Source organism: Phalaenopsis equestris, unplaced genomic scaffold (genome assembly GCF_001263595.1).
Source record: "Phalaenopsis equestris unplaced genomic scaffold, ASM126359v1 Scaffold001226, whole genome shotgun sequence".
In the NCBI taxonomy this organism is placed as follows: Eukaryota; Viridiplantae; Streptophyta; class Magnoliopsida; order Asparagales; family Orchidaceae; genus Phalaenopsis; species Phalaenopsis equestris.
This window is the reverse complement of record NW_018165665.1, coordinates 185,078-203,961: the sequence shown is the minus strand read 5'-3', so window position 1 is coordinate 203,961 and position 18,884 is coordinate 185,078. Positions and strand designations below refer to the sequence as shown.

Below are 18,884 nucleotides of genomic sequence, written 5' to 3'. Positions count from 1 at the left end.
AGCCTTAAAAATCATTTTTAAGGTTTAAAAATAGATATCTTTATTTTTAAACCTTGGAAAAATATTCCAATGATTCCTAAGTGCTTAGAAAATAATTTTGGAACATTTCCATTAGTTTAGTATTTTATGATTTTTTTATTATTTTTTAATTATTCTTAAATACTTAAAATAGACAAAAAATTAAGTTTTTATTTTAAAATATTATTTTATTTTTATAAAATATTTCTGAACATACATAAAGAACTAAAAAAACTAAATTTCAGCGCGAAACAAATCCATAAGACGAAGTCCGCGAATAAGCATATCCTCATGTATCACATATGTAAATATATAAAAACTGTGGTATGGTGAACATCTCCACACCCTACGGTCGGAGTCGTTCACGCTGCATTAATTCGCGCTGGCAATTCCTCGCATATTAAAAACCACGCTATTTACATTTCTCTCAAGCAGCGCTGTCATTCTAGGGTTGTTTCTAGGGTTTCCTCTTTTCCTCGTTTCCTTTACTGGGAAACTTGGCCTTATAAACATATCCTCAATCTTGTTCTTGTTGTTGGCTTGGAGACTCTAATCGGCCGCTATGGCGGGCGGGAACTTTCTCGGCCGAGTCATTAGCTACGTCGTCAATGAATTGGTCGTCGAAGGCCTCGCCAACAAGTAATTTCTTCGTTACTTCCATACTTCTATAATTATTTTTTTCGGATTTCACTATTTTAAACTTGATTTTGATTCAAAGAAGAAATTTTCTTGTTTCTTTATTGATGGATTGAAGTTTAGTTGTTAATTGATGAATCTTGATGCTGTTACATGCCTCCTTATTTATCTGACTTTCTTACAAGAAATATTTTCTTGCAAGTAATGGTTTTCTTTCAGTAGCTAGTGGTATGGAAATCTTAATCCGGAAATTTATGCTTATGGTAGTTGAGGTTGAACCACAAAAAATTGTTTGTTCTCTTTTGTTCCCATCCTCTGACCCTCGATGCCTGAATTACTATGAAGGTTGCCTAAAAATGCTTTTAACTTTTCACGCAATAGATATTTATGATACGTTTTCCTTCTTATTAGTTGTTTCTTGGTCCTTCTAAAGCGGTAGAATTACGGCCTCCATCTGTATTGTGTTTTTCTGCGATGCTATTTAATCTGTTTAGCAAGCTAGTCCCTGTGTGGCTAACTCATTCTCTTGAAGCTACAGTATAAAGTTCTCAGTTTACTCCAATTTCAGCCTCTACGAAAGTGGAGAGTTTTTGTCTGCACACTTGCAGAAGCATGGGAGATTGGGTACATTAATGTGCTTCTTTATTATATTAGAGGTTTTTTTGCTTTGTCTTCTACTTTATTAATCTTCCTAGAAACTGCAAAGAATTGTTGACTTGAGAATGTGATTTAAGGTGCGTTGTGGTGGCTGCTATTTTTCCAAGAAGCTGCTCTAAAGCTGCTTCAGAAGCAGCTTTTTCAGGAGTCGTTAGAAAGCTGCTGATGAAGAAACATGTGCCTATTTGGAAGACCTGTTATGCTGCTGCTGTTTCTGTTGAGAAAGACTGTTTTGCCCTTATATATATATAATATATTGAAATAAGTGCAGTTTTTATAATATTTATAATTAAATTACAGAAAAAGTTCGTACAGAAAAAAACCGACAGTTCAATCCAAAATACCTACAACAACAACGACAACAACAACAAAGCCTTAATCTCATTATGTGGGGGCGTCTACATGAATCCTTTTTCTCCATTATGTCCTATTTAGTGTCATATTTTCATTTAGTTCTAGTAAATTAACATCATTTTTTTATACAATAAGCCCAAGTTTTCCTAGTTCTACCTCTACTTTTCTTAACATAAGTCAAATCTAAAACATCTACTCTTCTAATCGGATCATCAGATGGTCGACGTTTAATGTGACCAAACCATCTAAGACAACTTTCTCTAATTTTGTCCGCCACAAGAGCTACAACAATCCTATCACAGATGTACTCATTTTGCATTGTCTCTAAGTGTAAACCCTATCACGGATATATTCATTTCGCATTTTGTCTCTAAGTGTAGAGCCACTCATCCAAAATACCCTAATACATAAAAAAAAATTAGCTATTTGAAGCAAATGACTACAATAACGAGAACAACAACAATAATCAACAAGCCTATAATGATGTTTGACATGAAATCCTGATGATCAAGCCTTCGACACAATCTCCTTTCCATCCCTGTATCTCTCATCGACTGATCACAGTCTGAAGTTACATCATCAGTGTCATTAGCCCACCAGAAGTAGTCACAATCTGCAGGGATCTTATTTCTGGGACAAAAATAAAATTTTTGAAATTGAGTCGAGTAGCTTGACACATCTGTCATTGTTGGATATGCATGGAGAGCAGTGTGGGCACTCAAAGTAATACTGATGTTGTTTGTCACCAGCTGTGATATCTGTTAGGATAGATTAGTTGCCCCACTTTTACTTTTCTTTTTCTTTCTTTTTGCCGAGGTGCAGATAGTTTAGAGTGACTGAACTCTCCTTGCTCCCTTTCTTCCGGTTGTATCATGTAGACCACGTTCGAATAACACATTTAGGCTCATCCAAATTAGAGGTAGGCTCTTCTGTTATGGCCCAGATGCTGACCCCTGTTGCTACAACACCAAGAAACATAGTATCTAGCTTCTCCTCCAGCTCCGGTTCAATGCCAAAAAATCTAAATTTCTTTGCATTGGTAAAACCTACAATTGATAAATTGACCTTTTAAAATGTATAATTTTAAATTAAGAATTATGGAATATAAGATGTTCTACTTTTTGAAATCTTCTCTTAGCTGCATCAACTGTTTTTCTAATGGGGTCCCATCCCCCTCTTTTGAGCTCCTTCCACAACTTCAATCCAGTTTAAGCTGATCCCATTTATTTTTTAACTGAGTTTTGTCATACAGTCTACCAGTTCTTTCTTGAACGAGTTTGGTTATATTTTGCCAAGCTTCCTTACTGAAATTTGTTGTTGGTGTATTTGTTTTTTCTACATTTTTAAGCATAAGGCACAAAAAATTATCTTCGTTTCCTATCCCAAGTAGCAAATGTTTCACATTCTTTTTGTTTACCCATCTGATATCTAAGTAAAAAAAAGAGAAATATATCAACATAATTTTGCAAGTAAATAATTATACGTAAACTTAAGCAAGAATATGTCAAATAAAAAGTAATAGTAGAGCTCAGAATCAGTTCATAGATGCCAAAGATAGCTCCATACATGATCATCAACTGTGTTATGTAGGCATAAAAACCATACGGTATTTGTGTCAAATTAGCATGACTATTTTTTTTTAGATTCACATTTGGTAATCGGTTAAGCCCTTTGTTATGTTTTTTCTTTCATCACTCTACTAAACATTTTCCAAAAATATGAAATGTGCCCTTCAAATCTTATTCCGAAAGCCTCATCTTAAGCGAAAATCAGGCAACCAACGGGTAAACAAAACAACCGAAGTAATAAGATCATATAAATCATCCAAGCAAACCAAGGAATGCTCATTTGTTTGTTTTAGATTTCTTTGTTTTATTTTGTTTGAATAGATATGCGAGCTCTGTTCTTCAGTTTTTTTGAAAAATTATGTAGGCCTAATTGCTTGTTCTTGCCTCTTCTTCATTTTGGAGTAATATTTTTGGGGAGAATATTGAGCATTGTTTCTTTTTTTGTATTTTTCTTCTGTTGAAACTTTTATAAATAGAATTACTTACATTTTGCTACACATTTGAAGATTGTATGTCCATAGATAAGTTGGTATCATCTTTACGTGTCCTGGTCAATCAGGAGAAGCAATGACATAAAATATATACGAGTATTGTTCATCTATTCATTTCAGAATTTTTGGTGTACTTTTTATGTATATCCAAGCACTACTGTGAACCCTTAGAATACATGTTAGATAAGATACTATAACTAATTTTATGTTTCTTTTGCGCTAGCCAATTTAGATCGTCAAGGCACCAATTATAGCTCAATGAGATCTTTTAACCAAAGATGTCTGTATCCATAATCACCATTTTCCAAAATCGAATAAGCAGTCAAACGTGTTCTCTGGCGACGGGTGATATCTGTGGTAAAAACAACCTTGCCAATTAAAATTGATAAATGGTGATCAATTGAGCCCTTTGATAGTTATTTTTCATCAGTGCTCTAAATAACATTTGAATGTCATCCCCCATTTGATACTTATCCGGCATATATCCTCAGCGGATGCATATGTATGATAGGTACACATAAAATTATGAAAGAAACAGACAATCAATGCTGAAATGTACTACATTCCATAACTTCTACTGTTTGATCATACAATCTTCAAATGTATAGTAGAACATATTCAATTCTATTCTTGAAAGTCTCAATAAAAGAAAACAGTTAAAAAAGAGAAAACAATGCTCAACATTTCTCCTCCAAGTTATTACTTTATACTGAGTAGGAGTCAAGAACAAGCAATTCGACCAACATAATTTGTCAGAAATACTTATAGCTAGTACTAACATATCTATCCAAACAAAATAAAAAAACAAAGAAAACTGAAATAAACATATGATAATTGCTCATATATATTTCATCTCATTTCTACTACTGATTAATCAGAACAGATCAGAATCCTACTAACTTATCTATCATGCAAACTTCAAATATACAACAAAATATATGCAATTATATTTAGAAAAATTTAAGTAAAAGAAAACTACAAAAAAAGAAACAGTGCTTAACATTCTCTCCCAAAAATATTATTCCACAATGAGTAGGCCAAAACAAACAATTCTGCAAGGAAAATTTGTCAGGAAAACTCAAAATCAGTGCTCATATAACTATCAAAATAAAATAAATTAACAAAAAAATATGAAAAAAATAAATGAGCATTGCTCATATATAATTCATCCCACTGCTTTTGCTGATTCATGAGAATAGATAAGAATGCTATTAACTGATCTACATTCATATTTTAAATGTATAACAAAACATATGCAATTATATTTATAAAAGTCTATGCTGTAGAAAATTAGAAGAAAAAATAGTTCTCAATATTTTGAGTAATTTGATCAGCATACTTTATCAGCATAACTGAAAACAATGCTCATATAATATTCAAACAAAACAACAACAAAGAAATATGAAACAAACAGTTGAGTATTGCTCATTTTTTTTCAATCCATTGCTTCTGTTGATTGATCAAGACAGATAAAAATGCTGCTAAATTATCTATTATGCAAACTTTCAAATATGCAACAAATTATTTGCAATTCTGTTTATTGAAGTTTGAGCAATTCCGAATGAATATTTTGTCAGAAAAACTGAAAATCAATGCTCATATAACTAACTAATAAAATAGACCAACAAAGATATCTGAAACAAATAGATGAGCATTACTTATATATATTTCACCCTATTGCTTCTGCTGATTGTTTAGGACAAGTAAGAATGCTGCTAATTTATTTATCATGCAAACTTTCAAAAATTCAACAAATCATATGCAATTTTATGTATAAATATCTCAGATAAACTTAAAAAAAAGCATTGCTCAACATTCTCCCACCAATATATTACTCCACATTGAGCAAGGGCAAGAGCAAAAAATTCGAGTAGTATAATTTGCCAAAATAACTAAAAACAAGTGCTCACATATCTATCTAAACTAAATAAACTAGGAAAAAAAATCTGAAACATACAGATGAACATTGCTTATGAATATTCCATTCTATTGCTTTTATTGATTGATCAGAACAGGTAAGGATTCTGCTAACTTATCTATCATGCAAAGTTGCAAACTTCAATTGTACAGTAAAACACATGCAATTCTACTTGTAAAAGTATCATATAAAGTAAAAAAAAAGTGATGTTTAACATCTTCTCTCCAAAATATTACTCCACACTGAGTAAGAGGCAAAAATAAACAATTCAGTCAGCATAATTTGTCAGAAAAGCTGAAAATCAGTGCTTATGTAACTATCCAAATAAAATAAACTAACAAAAAAACCTGGAACAAACAAGTGAGCATTGCTCATATATTTCACCCCATTGCATCTACTGATAGATTAGAATAGGTAAGGATATTGCTAACCAATCTACCTTGCAAACCTCAACTTTCCATCAAAACATATGCAATATATCTGGAATGCCAAAATTTTTTACAGAGGAAAAAAGAAATGCAGAGGTTGGCAGCGACCGAAGTTAAAAAAAAATCATAGAAGAGAAAACTTCACCGGAAGGTTGCAGCAAATCGTCGACACCGAACAGGGGTAGGGGAGCGGAACCGGGTTTCAGCTCTAGCGATACGAGTGTGAAAGGAGTAATGAGGGTATATGCTAGGATATGGAGTGGGATTACCGGAAATCCGAAGGGGCAACAACGCCAAAGGCACTTTGCAACGGAGCTCTAGCTGCGGGCCACACCCTATCCCTTCCATTTTCTCATTCTACTCGATGCGACCTCTAACCGGCATAACGTTGATGATATCTACATGTTTCTTTATGGATGCATAATGAATTAATTGTTACACTTAACATGCAAAAGAACTAATATTTTTATGTATCTTTTAATCATATTTCAGTTCAGCTATTGCCCTTTCATTGAAGATGTTATTTCCTTTTTATTTGAATTTTACCTTTAATAAGATAAAGTTTTATTAATATGTTCTCTATAATCTTCTTTGTCCTCGGAAATGTGCATTTTTTATGTGTCAGCTATTTATGTGAGTGCAAGATTAGTTGTTCTGTGCATTATTGCATTATTGTCTCACTCACTTGCTACACTTTGTTTTCTTCACTATTTATTTAATAAAGGAGCTTTTCTCTATAGATCTTGATTTATTTAGGCTTAGTGGATTGCTAGATTAGATTAGGAGATTTTTTTCTGCATGGTTTCAAATGTACAAACTTCTAATAAATATCTGTACATATTACTTGCTCATATTGATAACTACTAGACTCCAGTTGGATATAGCCTGATTATCTCAAATTAATGACTTATTTTCTTTATTATCTTTCTCCTTATTTTCTTACTATAGAATCAAGTTAATATATTGTTTATAAAGACCCATGATAGCTCTCTATATTCTAGTAAGGATTTTCTCCACATTGATCAAATATTTTATTGACAATTCATTTGGCCTAGGCTCTCTTGAATTTGTCTAATTCCAATTGGTAAGTGTTCATTCTGCATTTCTTATTAATTTTGTTTCATTTATTGAATTCTTCTTGTTTAATACTTCTATGAATCCCGAATTGTTGGGATAAGTCTAATGATGATGATTATGAATTTGTCTATAGTTCTATAAAAGGAGCCATTTCTTACATATTAAATCTGTGATAATTTAATAAACCTTTACCTTGATGAGGTGATAGAATCTGCCAGGTTTTCACATCTTTTTATGCTTTCTGTTAGTTTGCAATATGTTGTACATAATGTGAATTACTTAAATTGCTTCATTGAGCTTTGTTTGTTGCCCAGGAGTGGTAATTACCCCTGGATCAAGGGCTCTAGAAGCTATATGAATTGTTCCCCTCGCTATCCATTCTTGATTTTCTATTTTGCTGCATTTGGCGTTGGGGCACTACATTTGGTTGTTGAAGTTGTTTTTTAAAATATGAGTATTTTAAAAAGCAATGTGATTTTTTTTTTTCAAAATGAAAAATTAAAACATGTAAAAATTGTACTAATCACATGTGTTTTCAAAAGCAAAACCAATATAAACAAAAAAATAGAAAATATAATTGATGCCAATTTGGCCCTATGTTTTAGTTGTTCTCTATTTCTTTTGGTTCTATTCTGTTTGTTATTTTTACAGTAACTTGCATATTTAGATATATGCCGTCTTACATATATATGACAATGTGTATTTCACTTTTTAAAATTGAAAATAATGATATATTAGATGTGATATGAAAGATTTGGGTGTCATAGAAGCAAAATGAAATTTTGGGCGTTAGATATGCAAATACTTAATGATATTTTGCCAAAGAATCTAATGATCATTTTTTTTAATGAATAATTGATTAAGAGAACTTAAATCTTGATGTAATACAAAATAATATATGCTAATTTTTATGCATTTTAATTATTTTAAAATACAATTTAATTTATTTTTGAAAATAAAAAATTTAATATATAAAAATCATATCAACTAAAATAAGTAAGTAATCTCAAACAAGCTTTTAGTTTTTAAAAGGCTGTGTTATTAAATTTTTATTTTCTATTTTATATTATTCTATATTATTCTATAGTTTTATTTATTTTAATATATGTATATATTTTAATAATTTTTATTATAATGGTGTGTATGACAAGTGTCCGTATCCTGTACTTTAATTAATAGACATGTCCCATGTCTGTGTCCCTATATCTGTGTCTGTGTCCGTACAACATAACTTAACACCTTCACTAGTGGGTAAAGAAGGGTAGATGTAATGAAAAAAATATTTAAAATATTACATTCAAAATTTTGGATAGTTAATATGTAAATACTCATGTGTAAATATATAAAAATTGAATGAGATGCATAGCCCTTGATGCCCACATCAATTTGTGCTGGCAATTGCTTGTATATCAAACCACACCATTTATCTTTCTCTTAAGCTAGGCTGCCATCCTAGGGCTCCTTATCTAAAAGTGTTTCTATGGTTCCCTCGTTTTCTTTATAGGGAGACTTGTCCTTATAAATAGATCCTCAATCTTGTTCTTGGCTAGACTTTAATCTGCTGCTATGGTGGGCGGGAAATTTCTCGGCTGAGTAATTAGCTACTTTGCCAATAAATTGGTTGTTGAAGGCCTTGTCAATAAGTAGTTTCTTCATTGCTTGCATACTTCTAAAACTTTTTTTTTTGTTTTTCAGATTTCACAATGATAAACTTGATTTTGACTCAAAGATGAAATTTTCTTGTTTCTTGATTGATGGGTTGAAGTTTAGTTGTTAGTTGACGAATCTTGGTGCTGTTACTTGCCTCCTTATTTATTTTACTAAATTTTTACAAGAAATATTTTCCTTTAAGAAATAGCTTTCTTATAGTAGCTAGTGGTATCAAAATCTTAATCCGGAAATTTATGCTTATGCTTGATGATGTTGAACTGCACAAAAATTTCTTTGTTCTCTTTTGTTCCCATCCTATGATCCTTGACGCCTGAATTATTATGAATGTTGCCTAAAAATGCTAACTTTTTTTCACCAATTGTATTTATGATACTTTTTTTTCTTTTTTATAGTTTCTTGGTTCTTCTAAAGCCTTAGAATTATGGCCTCTATCTGTAGACTGTTTTTGTCCAAAGCTTCTTAATCTGGTTAACAGGTTATTCCGTGCTTGGCTAACTCGTTCCCTTGAAGCTACAGTAGATAATTCTCAGTCCAATTCAACTCTACTAAAGGGGATTGAGTTTTTGTCTGCACGCTTGCAGAAGCAGGGAAGATTGTGTACATTGATATGCTCATTTATCATATTTTAGGTTTTCTGTTGTGTCTTATTCTTTATTAATCTTCCTAGATAATGGAAAAGCTGTTGACTTCAGAATGTGATTTAGTTTTATGCTAATGAACTTTTCATTCCCAGTGATATATGGGAAAGATCTGACTCAGAATCTGATTTTCCCTTTCATCTTATCTTACTCTTTACATAACTGGTTTTAATCCATAAGAATGAAATAAAGAAACCGTCTTCTCAACCGATTCCTCTATCTAGCTTGAGGCATTCCGTATGTTAGGCAAAAGTTCTTTATCTTGGTTGAAGGGCCTTTTTTATGCTCGTTTTCTTTATGGATGCATAATGAATTAGTAGTTACATTTAATATGCGAAGAACTAATAGTTTTATGTATTTTTTAATCATATTGCAGTTCAGCTATTGCCTTGTCATTGAAGATATTATTTGGTTTTTATTTTAATTTTTTCTTTAATAAGATAAAGTATTATGAATATGTTCTCTATAATCTTCTTTGTCCTCGTCAGAAATGTGCATTTCTTATGGGTCAGCTATTTATGTTAATGCAAGATTAGTTGTTCTGTGCATTATTGTCTCACTTGCTACACTTTGTTTTCTTCACTATTTATTTAATAAAGGAGCTTTTCTCGATGGATCTTGATTTATTTAGGCTTAGTAGAGTGCTAGATTAGATTAGGAGATGTTGTTCTTCATGGTTTAAAATGTGCAAACTTCTAATAAATATCTGTACATTTTACTTGCTCATATTGATAACTACACTCCAATTGGATATGACCTGATTATCTCAAATTGATGGCTTATCTTTCTCCTTATTTTCTTACTATAGAATCAAGTTAATATATTGTTTATAAAGACCCATGATAGCTCTCTATATTCGAGTAATGATTTTCCCCACATTGATCAAATATTTTATAGACAATTCATATGGCTTAGGCCTTCTTGAATTTGTCTCATTCCGATTTGTAAATGTTCATTCTGCATTTCTTATTAAATTTGTTCCATTTATTGAATTCTCCTTGTTTTTTACCTCTATGTATCCCGAATTGTTGGGATAAGTCTAATGATGATGATTATGAATTTGTCTATAGTTCTATAAAAGGAGCCATTTCTTACATATTAAATCTGTGATAATTTAATAAACCTTTACCTTGATGAGGTGATAGAATCTGCCAGGTTTTCACATCTTCTTATGCTTTCTGTTAGTTTGCAATATGTTGTACATAATGTGAATTACTTAAATTGCTTCATTGAGCTTTGTTTGTTGCACAGGAGTGGTAATTACCCGTGGATCAAGGGCTCTAGAAGCTATATGAATTGTTCCCCTCGCTATCCATTCTTGATTTTCTATTTTCCTGCATTGGACGTTGGGGCACTACATTTTCGTTGTTGAAGTTGTTTTTTAAAATATGAGTATTTTAAAAAGCAATGTGATTTTTTTTTTTCAAAATGAAAAATTAAAACATGTAAAAATTGTACTAATCACATGTGTTTTCAAAAGCAAAACCAATATAAACAAAAAAATAGAAAATATAATTGATGCCAATTTGGCCCTATGTTTTAGCTGTTTTCTATTTCTTTAGGTTCTTTTCTGTTTCTTTGTTATTTTTATTTTTATTTGAATTATTAGATATATGCTGTCTTTCATATATATTTAAAATTGAAAATAATGATATATTAGATGTGATATAAAAATTTGGGTGTCAGAGAAGGAAAATGAAATTTTGGGTATTTTTTTGCCAAAGAAGCTAATAATCATTTTATTTCTTTTAATGAATAATTGATTAACAGAACTTAAATCTCGATGTAATAAAAAATAATATATACTTATTTTTATACATTTTATTTTAAAATACAATTTAATTTATTTTTAAAAAGGATATAATATATAAAAATCATATTAACTAAAATTGAGAAGTAATCTCAAACAAGCTTTTAGTTTTTAAAAGCCAGTGTTACAAAATTTCTTATTTCCTCTTTTATAATATTCTAAATTTTTATTTATTTTATATATAAAGCTCAACTCACACAATACAACACACACAAAACCCAAATAAAACAGATACATAAAGATAAAAAACACACACACACATGCGCACACGCGCGCGCACACACACACACACCGATATATATATATATATATATTATACTAATTTTTATTATAATGGTGTATGACGAGTGTTCGTGTCCTGTACTTTTATTAATAGACATGTCCCATATCCTCGTTTTGTATTTGTCCATGTTTGTATTATACTAATTTTTATTATAATGGTGTATGATTCATTATTCATCACAAAGAATTCAGTTCTGACAACAAGGAAATGCTCAATATCCAAGTCGGCTTACAAATTAGATCATGATCAAGTGCTTTTTGGACTGTCTCATGTCTTTTGGTTAGTATTTATCCCCACAATATCTTGATTGTATTCCATACAAAAATACAAAATTTTTACTTGTTACTAATAAAATCTTAGCCCCTATTCTCCCTTAGATCTTTTTTTCTCTCCGATAGTTGATACAACACACACAAAACCTAAATAAAACAAAGATACATGAAGGTAAAAAAAACACACACACACACACATACATACACACACACACACACATACATACACACACACACATACATACATACATATATATATATATATACATACATATATATATATATATACATACATATATATATATATATACATACATATATATATATATATATATAATACTAATTTTTATTATAATGGTGTATGATGAGTGTTCGTGTCCTGTAATTTAATTAATAGACATGTCCCATATCCTCGGCTTGTATTTGTCTATTTTTGTACAACATAACTTAAAATCTTCACTAATGGGTAAAGAGGGTGGATGTAATGAAAATAATTTTTAAAATATTATATTTAAAATTTGAATGATTAAAATCAATATTTTGGATGGTTAGTATGTAAATACTCGTGTAAATATATAAAAATTGAGTGAGATGCATAGCCCTTGATGCTCACATCTCTTAGTTCTGGCAATTGCATATCAATCCACACCATTTATCTCTCTTAAGCAACGCTGCCGTTCTAGGGTTCCTTTTCTAAAAAGTGTTTCTATGGTTCCCTCATTTTCTTTATAGGGAAACTTGGCCTTATAAATAGATCCTCAATCTTGTTCTTGGCTAGGAGACTTTAATCTGCCGCTATGGCGAGCGGGAACTTTCTCAGCTGAGTCATTAGCTACATTGTCAATAAATTGGTCGTTGAAGGCCTCACCAACAAGTAATTTCTTTGTTGCATGGATACTTCCAAAGTTTTTTTTTTTTCAAGATTTCACAATGATAAACTTGATTTTGACTCAAAGATGAAATTTTCTTGTTTCTTGATTGATGGATTGAAGTTTAGTTGTTAGTTGACGAATCTTGGTGCTGTTACTTGCCTCCTTATTTATTTTACTAAATTTTTGCAAGAAATATTTTCCTTTAAGAAATAGTTTTCTTATAGTAGCTAGTGGTATCAAAATCTTAATCCGGAAATTTATGCTTATGCTTGATGATGTTGAACTGCACAAAAATTTGTTTGTTCTCTTTTGTTCACATCCTCTGATCCTCGACGCCTGCATTATTATGAACGTTGCCTAAAAATGCTAACTATTTTTTCTCCACGTGTATTTATGATAAATTTTCTTTCTTTTTTATAGTTTCTGGGTCTTTCTAAAGCTGTAGAATTTTGGCCTCTATCTGTAGATTGTTTTTTCTCCAAAGCTTCTTAATCTGGTTAGCAGGTTATTCTGTGCTTGGCTAACTCGTTCCCTTGAAGCTACAGTAGATAATTCTCAGTCCAATCCAATTTCATTCTCTACTAAAGGGGATTGAGTTTATGTCTGCACGCTTGTAGAAGCAGAGAAAATTGGGTACATTGATGTGCTCATTTATCATATTAGAGGTTTTTTGTTGTGTCTTATTCTTTATTAATCTTCCTAGATACTGGAAAAAACTGTTGACTTGAGTAATCTTCCTAGATACTGGAAAAAACTGTTGACTTGAGAATGTGATTTAGTTTTATGCTAACGAACTTTTCATTCCCAGTGATATATGGGAATGATCTGACTCAGAATCTGATTTTCCCGTTCATCTTATTTTACTCTTTACTTGACTGGTTTTAATCCATAAGAATGAAAATAAAGAAACTGTCTTCTCAACTGATTCCTCTATCTAGCTTGAGGTATTCCATGCGTTAGGCTAAAGTTCTTTATCTTGGTTGAAGGGCCTTGTTTTATGCTCCTTTTCTTTATGGATGCATAATGAATTAGTAGTTACATTTAACATGCAAAGAACTAATAGTTTTATGTATTTTTTAATCATATTGCAGTTCACCTATTGCCTTGTCATTGAAGGTATTATTTAGTTTTTATTTTATTTTTTCTTTAATAAGATAAATTTTTATGAATATGTTCTCTATAATCTTTTTTGTCCTCGTCAAATGTGCATTTTTTATGGGCAGCTATTTATGTGAGTGCAAGATTAGTTGTTCTGTGCATTATTGTCTCACTTGCTACGCTTTGTTCTCTTCACGATTTATTTAATGAAGGAGCTTTTCTCTATGGATCTTGATTTATTTAGGCTTAGTGAATTGCTAGATTAGATTAGGAGATTTTGTTCTTCATGGTTTCAAATATACAAACTTCTAATAAATATCTGTACATTTTACTTGCTCATATTGATAACTACACTCCAATTGGATATGACCTCATTATTTCAAGTTGATGGCTTATCTTTCTATTTATTTTTTTACTATAGAATCAAGTTAATATATTGTTTATAAAGACCCATGATAGCTCTCTATATTCTAGGAGATTTTGTTCTCAATGGTTTCATACGTACAAACTTCTAATAAATATTTATACATGTTACTTGCTCGTATTGATAACAAGACTATTGGATATGGCCTGATTATCTCAACTTGATGACTTCTTTTCTTTATTATCTTTCTCCTTATTTTTTTACTATAGAATCATGTTAATATATTGTTTATAAAGACCCATGATAGCTCTCTATATTCTAGTAATGATTTCTCAGCAACTATCAAATATTTTATAGACAATGCAACCCTCTTGCATTTTGCCTAATTCAAATTTACAAGTGTTCATTCTTCATTTCTTATTAGTTTTGTTTATGATTTATTGAATTCTTCTTGCTTCTTACTTCTGAGTCCCAAATTGTTGCAAATAAGTCTAATGATGATGATTATGAATTTCTATTGTTCTATAAATGGAGCCATTCCTTACATATAAAATCTTTGATAATTTAATCAACCTTTACCTTGTTGATGTGATCTGTTAGTTTTCAATATGTTTTACTTAATGTTAATTACTTAAAATTAATTCTTTCCTGGATCAATAACTCTAGAAGCTATATGAATTGTTCCTCTCGCCGTCCATTCTGGATTTTCTATTTTCCTGCATTGGACGTTGTGGCACTACATTTTCTTTATTCAAATTGTGGCTCTCACATTTTTTTCTATGGTACTATTTTCTTTTAACTATTTTACCGGGAAACATCTACATCCTTGGTGCTTGTTTCAGCTGTAATTAATTTCCGTATGAATTACATATGGATTATCCATCATTTTTTTTGGGGTGCTGTTTGGACATTGTGCAGAGATAATTCAACTATATTATGGAAGCTAACAATTTTCATTAAATTGTTTTCTTTTGTAAATTTAAATTTTGTTACTTTTTTTTTATATTTTTCAGTACTCTGGGCAAATTTGCTTTGTTTAGTTTAGATGCTCTTTGGGATCACTTTCGTTTTTTTGTTTTTAATTTTTGTTTTATGTATTGATTTGGATTAAAACATGTTTGGCAGTGGTGGTTATTTTAAAATACTGAGTATTTTAAAAGTAATGTGATCTGTTTTTCAAAATGAAAAAGAAGAATATGAAAAAAAATTGTACCAATCACACGTGTTCTCAAAAGCGAAAATAAAAACAAAAATATAAAACATAGTTTTAGTTGTTTTCTATTTCTTTTGTTTCTATTCTGTAATTTTGTTATTTTTTATTAACATCAGGTTGAAATAGGTTTGGATGTCAATTTTTTGTAATTTTGATACTGATTTTTTGAAAATAATTGAAAGTATTTTGGGGTTGTTCATGATTTTTTTTTTCAAGAAATGATAAAATAAAAGATTTTATATTATAAAAATTGGTTTAAATATAAAAGCTTAGAGAACTTGGAAAATTATCAAATGGTCCGCAGAGAGTCTAAGAGAACAATCTGTGACGCTAAAAAGTAAAGATTTAACTCATAAAGATGAAAAATATATTCAACATAAGCAGGTGAGTTATTTTGATAAGAATTTTAATGAAGTTTCTAAAAATACGTTTAATCTTAGTGGACTTAATATCGTTAATATTAATAAAATGTTTCATTTTTACTATCACATTAGAAAAAAGATGTTGAGGAGGCTTTAAAGAAAACCAAGAGTGGAAAGACTCTCAGACTTGATGATCTAAGACTTGATGATATGTCAACTGAAGTGTGAAAATATATAGGAGATTTGAGAGTTTTTGGCTTACTAAACTCTTTAATATTATTTTAAGAACTAAAAAACGTCTGAGTAGTGGAGGAAGAGTATTTTGGACCCCATTTTTAAGAATAAAGGAGATGCACAAGAGTGCAAATTATAGAGGAAATAAGTTGATGTGCCATACTTTAAAATTATGGGAGGGGGAATTGAACATAGGTTGACGTATTACAAAGATTTTTGAAAATCAATTTGGATTTATGCCAGACAGTTCTGCCATGCAAGCTATACATTTATTGAGAGGTTTAATGGAGAAGTTCAGAGATAATAAAGAGTATCTACATATTATTTTTATTGATTTATGCAAAGCTTATGATGAGGTTCCAAGAGATATTATTTGGAGAGTTCTTGAGAAGAAAAATGTTGATATGACTTTTATTCAAGTCATTAAATATATGTATACTAGAGATTTTTGTGTTCGATAAGGAGGAGGATTGACCAAATAATTTCTTATTTCTTTTGGATTACATCTGGGATCAGCTTTAAGCCCATATCTTTATGCTTTGGCTATGGATGCTCTTATTGGACATTTAAAGGAGGATGTACCTTGGTGTATGCTTTTTTGTTGATGATATCCTTCTTGTGGATATGACTAGAGAGAAAGCTCAGAAAAAAAACTTGAATTATGAAGGTCTACATTGGAGATTAAATGTCTTTTTTTGAATAGAACTAAACCTAAATACATGGATTGTAATTTTATTAGGAGTAGCTCGAGTGATAAAATTATAACTATGGGTGATCAAATTATTTAAAGGTGTGAATGCTTTAGATATCTCGGGTCTATTGTTCGAAGTGATGGTGATCTTGATGGGGATGTTATTTGTAGAAATCAAGTTGGTTGGTTGAAGTGGAGGAATGCTTCGACGCCTATTATATGATAGAAAAGTACCGCTTAGACGGAAAGAAAAATTTGATGAGATGGTGGTGAGACATGCAATGCTCTATGACGCTGAATGTTGGCTTTTAAAAGAGAATCGGAAAACTAAGTTAAGCGTTGCTGAGAGGAGAGTATGATTAGGTGGATGAGTGGCTTTTCACTTAAGAAATACGAAATGAATATATCCGTGATAGGGTTGGTGTAGCTCCAGTGACGGACAAAATTAGAGTCTTCTTAGATGGTTTGGTTACATTAAACGTTGGAGAGTAGATGTTTTAGATTCGACTTATGTTAAGAAAGACAGAGGTAGACCTAGAAAGAATTAGACATATTGTATAAAAAATTATCTTAATTTATTAGAATTAAATGAAAATATGACTCTCAATAGGACACAATGGAGAACAGGATTCATGTATAGCCGATCCCACTAAGCGAGATAAAGGTTTTTTGTTGTTGTGGTTTCATTTATGATTTATTATTTTATTTTATTTATGTTTTGATTTGAATTAAAATATGTTCGGTTATGATAGTTATTTTTCAAAACACTTGTACTTTTTAGGGGTTTTGAGTGCTTTTAAAATCAATTTGATTTGTGTATATCAAACCAAAAAAAATATATATATATATATATACAAACTAAACATGCTTTAAAAAATAAAAGAAGAAAACAAAAAACAAAATTGATGTCAATTGAAATCTAAATATTTGGAACACATTAAATATACAGAAGCAACTCATCAAATATGCGAATGTTTTTTGGAAAAAAGAAAAAAGGACTCAAAAACATAACTAAAGGTGCCTGCATTTGGGTTATTGATGAACAAATATCAAATAATACAAAATTAATCAAATCTTTGATGATTCTTTCTCTTTTCTCCATTGTACAGTCTATCATTTCAAAGATTTGCTGTAAAGACATCAAAAACGTTGCAGGATTTGTCCATTAAAGGTACGATTTACATCTTTGTAAGTAAAATACATTATATTTACCTGACCCAATGAGACATATTAGTGACATATCAGTGAACTAATACCTTAACTAGCTGTGCTTCCAAATTTTTTGCAGCTGAGCAGACAAAGCAAGAAGTAGCAGAACAAATTAAGGAAGCATCAAAGAACTTTGATGTGAGTTTTGCTGGTCCATAGTCCAAACTATTAGTTCCTAATAATTGCTTCCATGGATTTTATAATTTCCAATACATTGTCTTGTTTTGTTATATCAGGCCTTCAAGAGACAATAATGCCATCATACAACGTGTCAATGCTGCATATCAACTTTTTTCTCAAGGTGTTAATGATTGAAATAGGAAATATTGTAGTGTCACTATCACATCCAGTTCTTATATGCTGTTGAGGTTTTGATTGTAGCAATAAATTTGAGCAGCTCTTTAAGCCTTGGTGAAGTTTGTTTCTTGAAAGCTTCTGTGGAAAATTTTTACATTTCATGAAAAAAGCGTACGCTTGTAAATAATAAAACATTTCTTTGACATATTTTAGATGTAATAGTTTTCCACTTGTTATTTTTTTATAAAATACATGGCCTGTTTTGTCTTTTGTTTTTAGTGTCAAAGATTCGTTTGATTCATACTTTTTTACTTTGATTTTTGTTAGTGCACTTGATCCAAGTTTTAGCATTTTTTTAATAATATTTAATAGTCTAGAAAATGTAACCGTCATGTGTGTAAATATTCAAACATTATTGGAAGCTCTCGTTCAATGGATAATAAATATTCCATCTTAGCTAAGTTGCATGGTTTTGAAGTTGATTTATCCTTGACATCTGGGTGGTTTTAAGAGTTCATACAAATATTGAGATGAGTGGGTTTCAGATGTGGAAAAATATTACATCAGTACTACACATGTAGAGTAACGTGCGTTTAGATTTAATTTTTGCTTTATTTGGTGTTTGATTGGATTTAGCCTAAATTCAGTCCTAAATCTTATTAAAACTGTGCTATCAAACACCCCTTAGGGAATCTTTAAATGTATTAGGTCTTTAATTTTTAC

The 18,884-nt window shown here is 30.6% G+C and overlaps 1 protein-coding gene across 2 annotated transcripts; it reads left to right on the top strand.

Annotated features, from left to right (window-relative positions):
* Positions 1–361: 361 nt before the first annotated feature.
* Positions 362–18,418, top strand: LOC110033576. 2 transcript variants are annotated; one of them, XM_020737608.1, is made up of 5 exons: positions 587–657; positions 11,741–11,828; positions 17,765–17,826; positions 17,944–18,002; positions 18,101–18,418. In XM_020737608.1, exons 1-5 carry the CDS (start codon positions 627–629, stop codon positions 18,116–18,118), a joined length of 258 nt encoding a protein of 85 aa, XP_020593267.1. In that variant the 5' UTR covers positions 587–626; the 3' UTR covers positions 18,119–18,418. The 2 variants fall into 2 exon arrangements, with proteins under 2 accessions (XP_020593268.1, XP_020593267.1); XM_020737609.1 differs by lacking the exon at positions 11,741–11,828 and having other exon boundaries at positions 362–657.
* The last annotated feature ends 466 nt before the right edge of the window (positions 18,419–18,884 follow it).

What these genes read in the sequence shown, in the direction of transcription:
- LOC110033576 (XM_020737608.1), top strand. Translation starts at nt 627, where the DNA reads ATGAATTGGTCGTCGAAGGCCTCGCCAACAA. An exon ending in GGACTGTCTCATGTCTTTTG is followed by an intron (nt 11,829 to 17,764) that starts GTTAGTATTTAT and finishes TCCATTGTACAG; the next exon opens with TCTATCATTTCAAAGATTTG. An exon ending in GCAGGATTTGTCCATTAAAG is followed by an intron (nt 17,827 to 17,943) that starts GTACGATTTACA and finishes AATTTTTTGCAG; the next exon opens with CTGAGCAGACAAAGCAAGAA.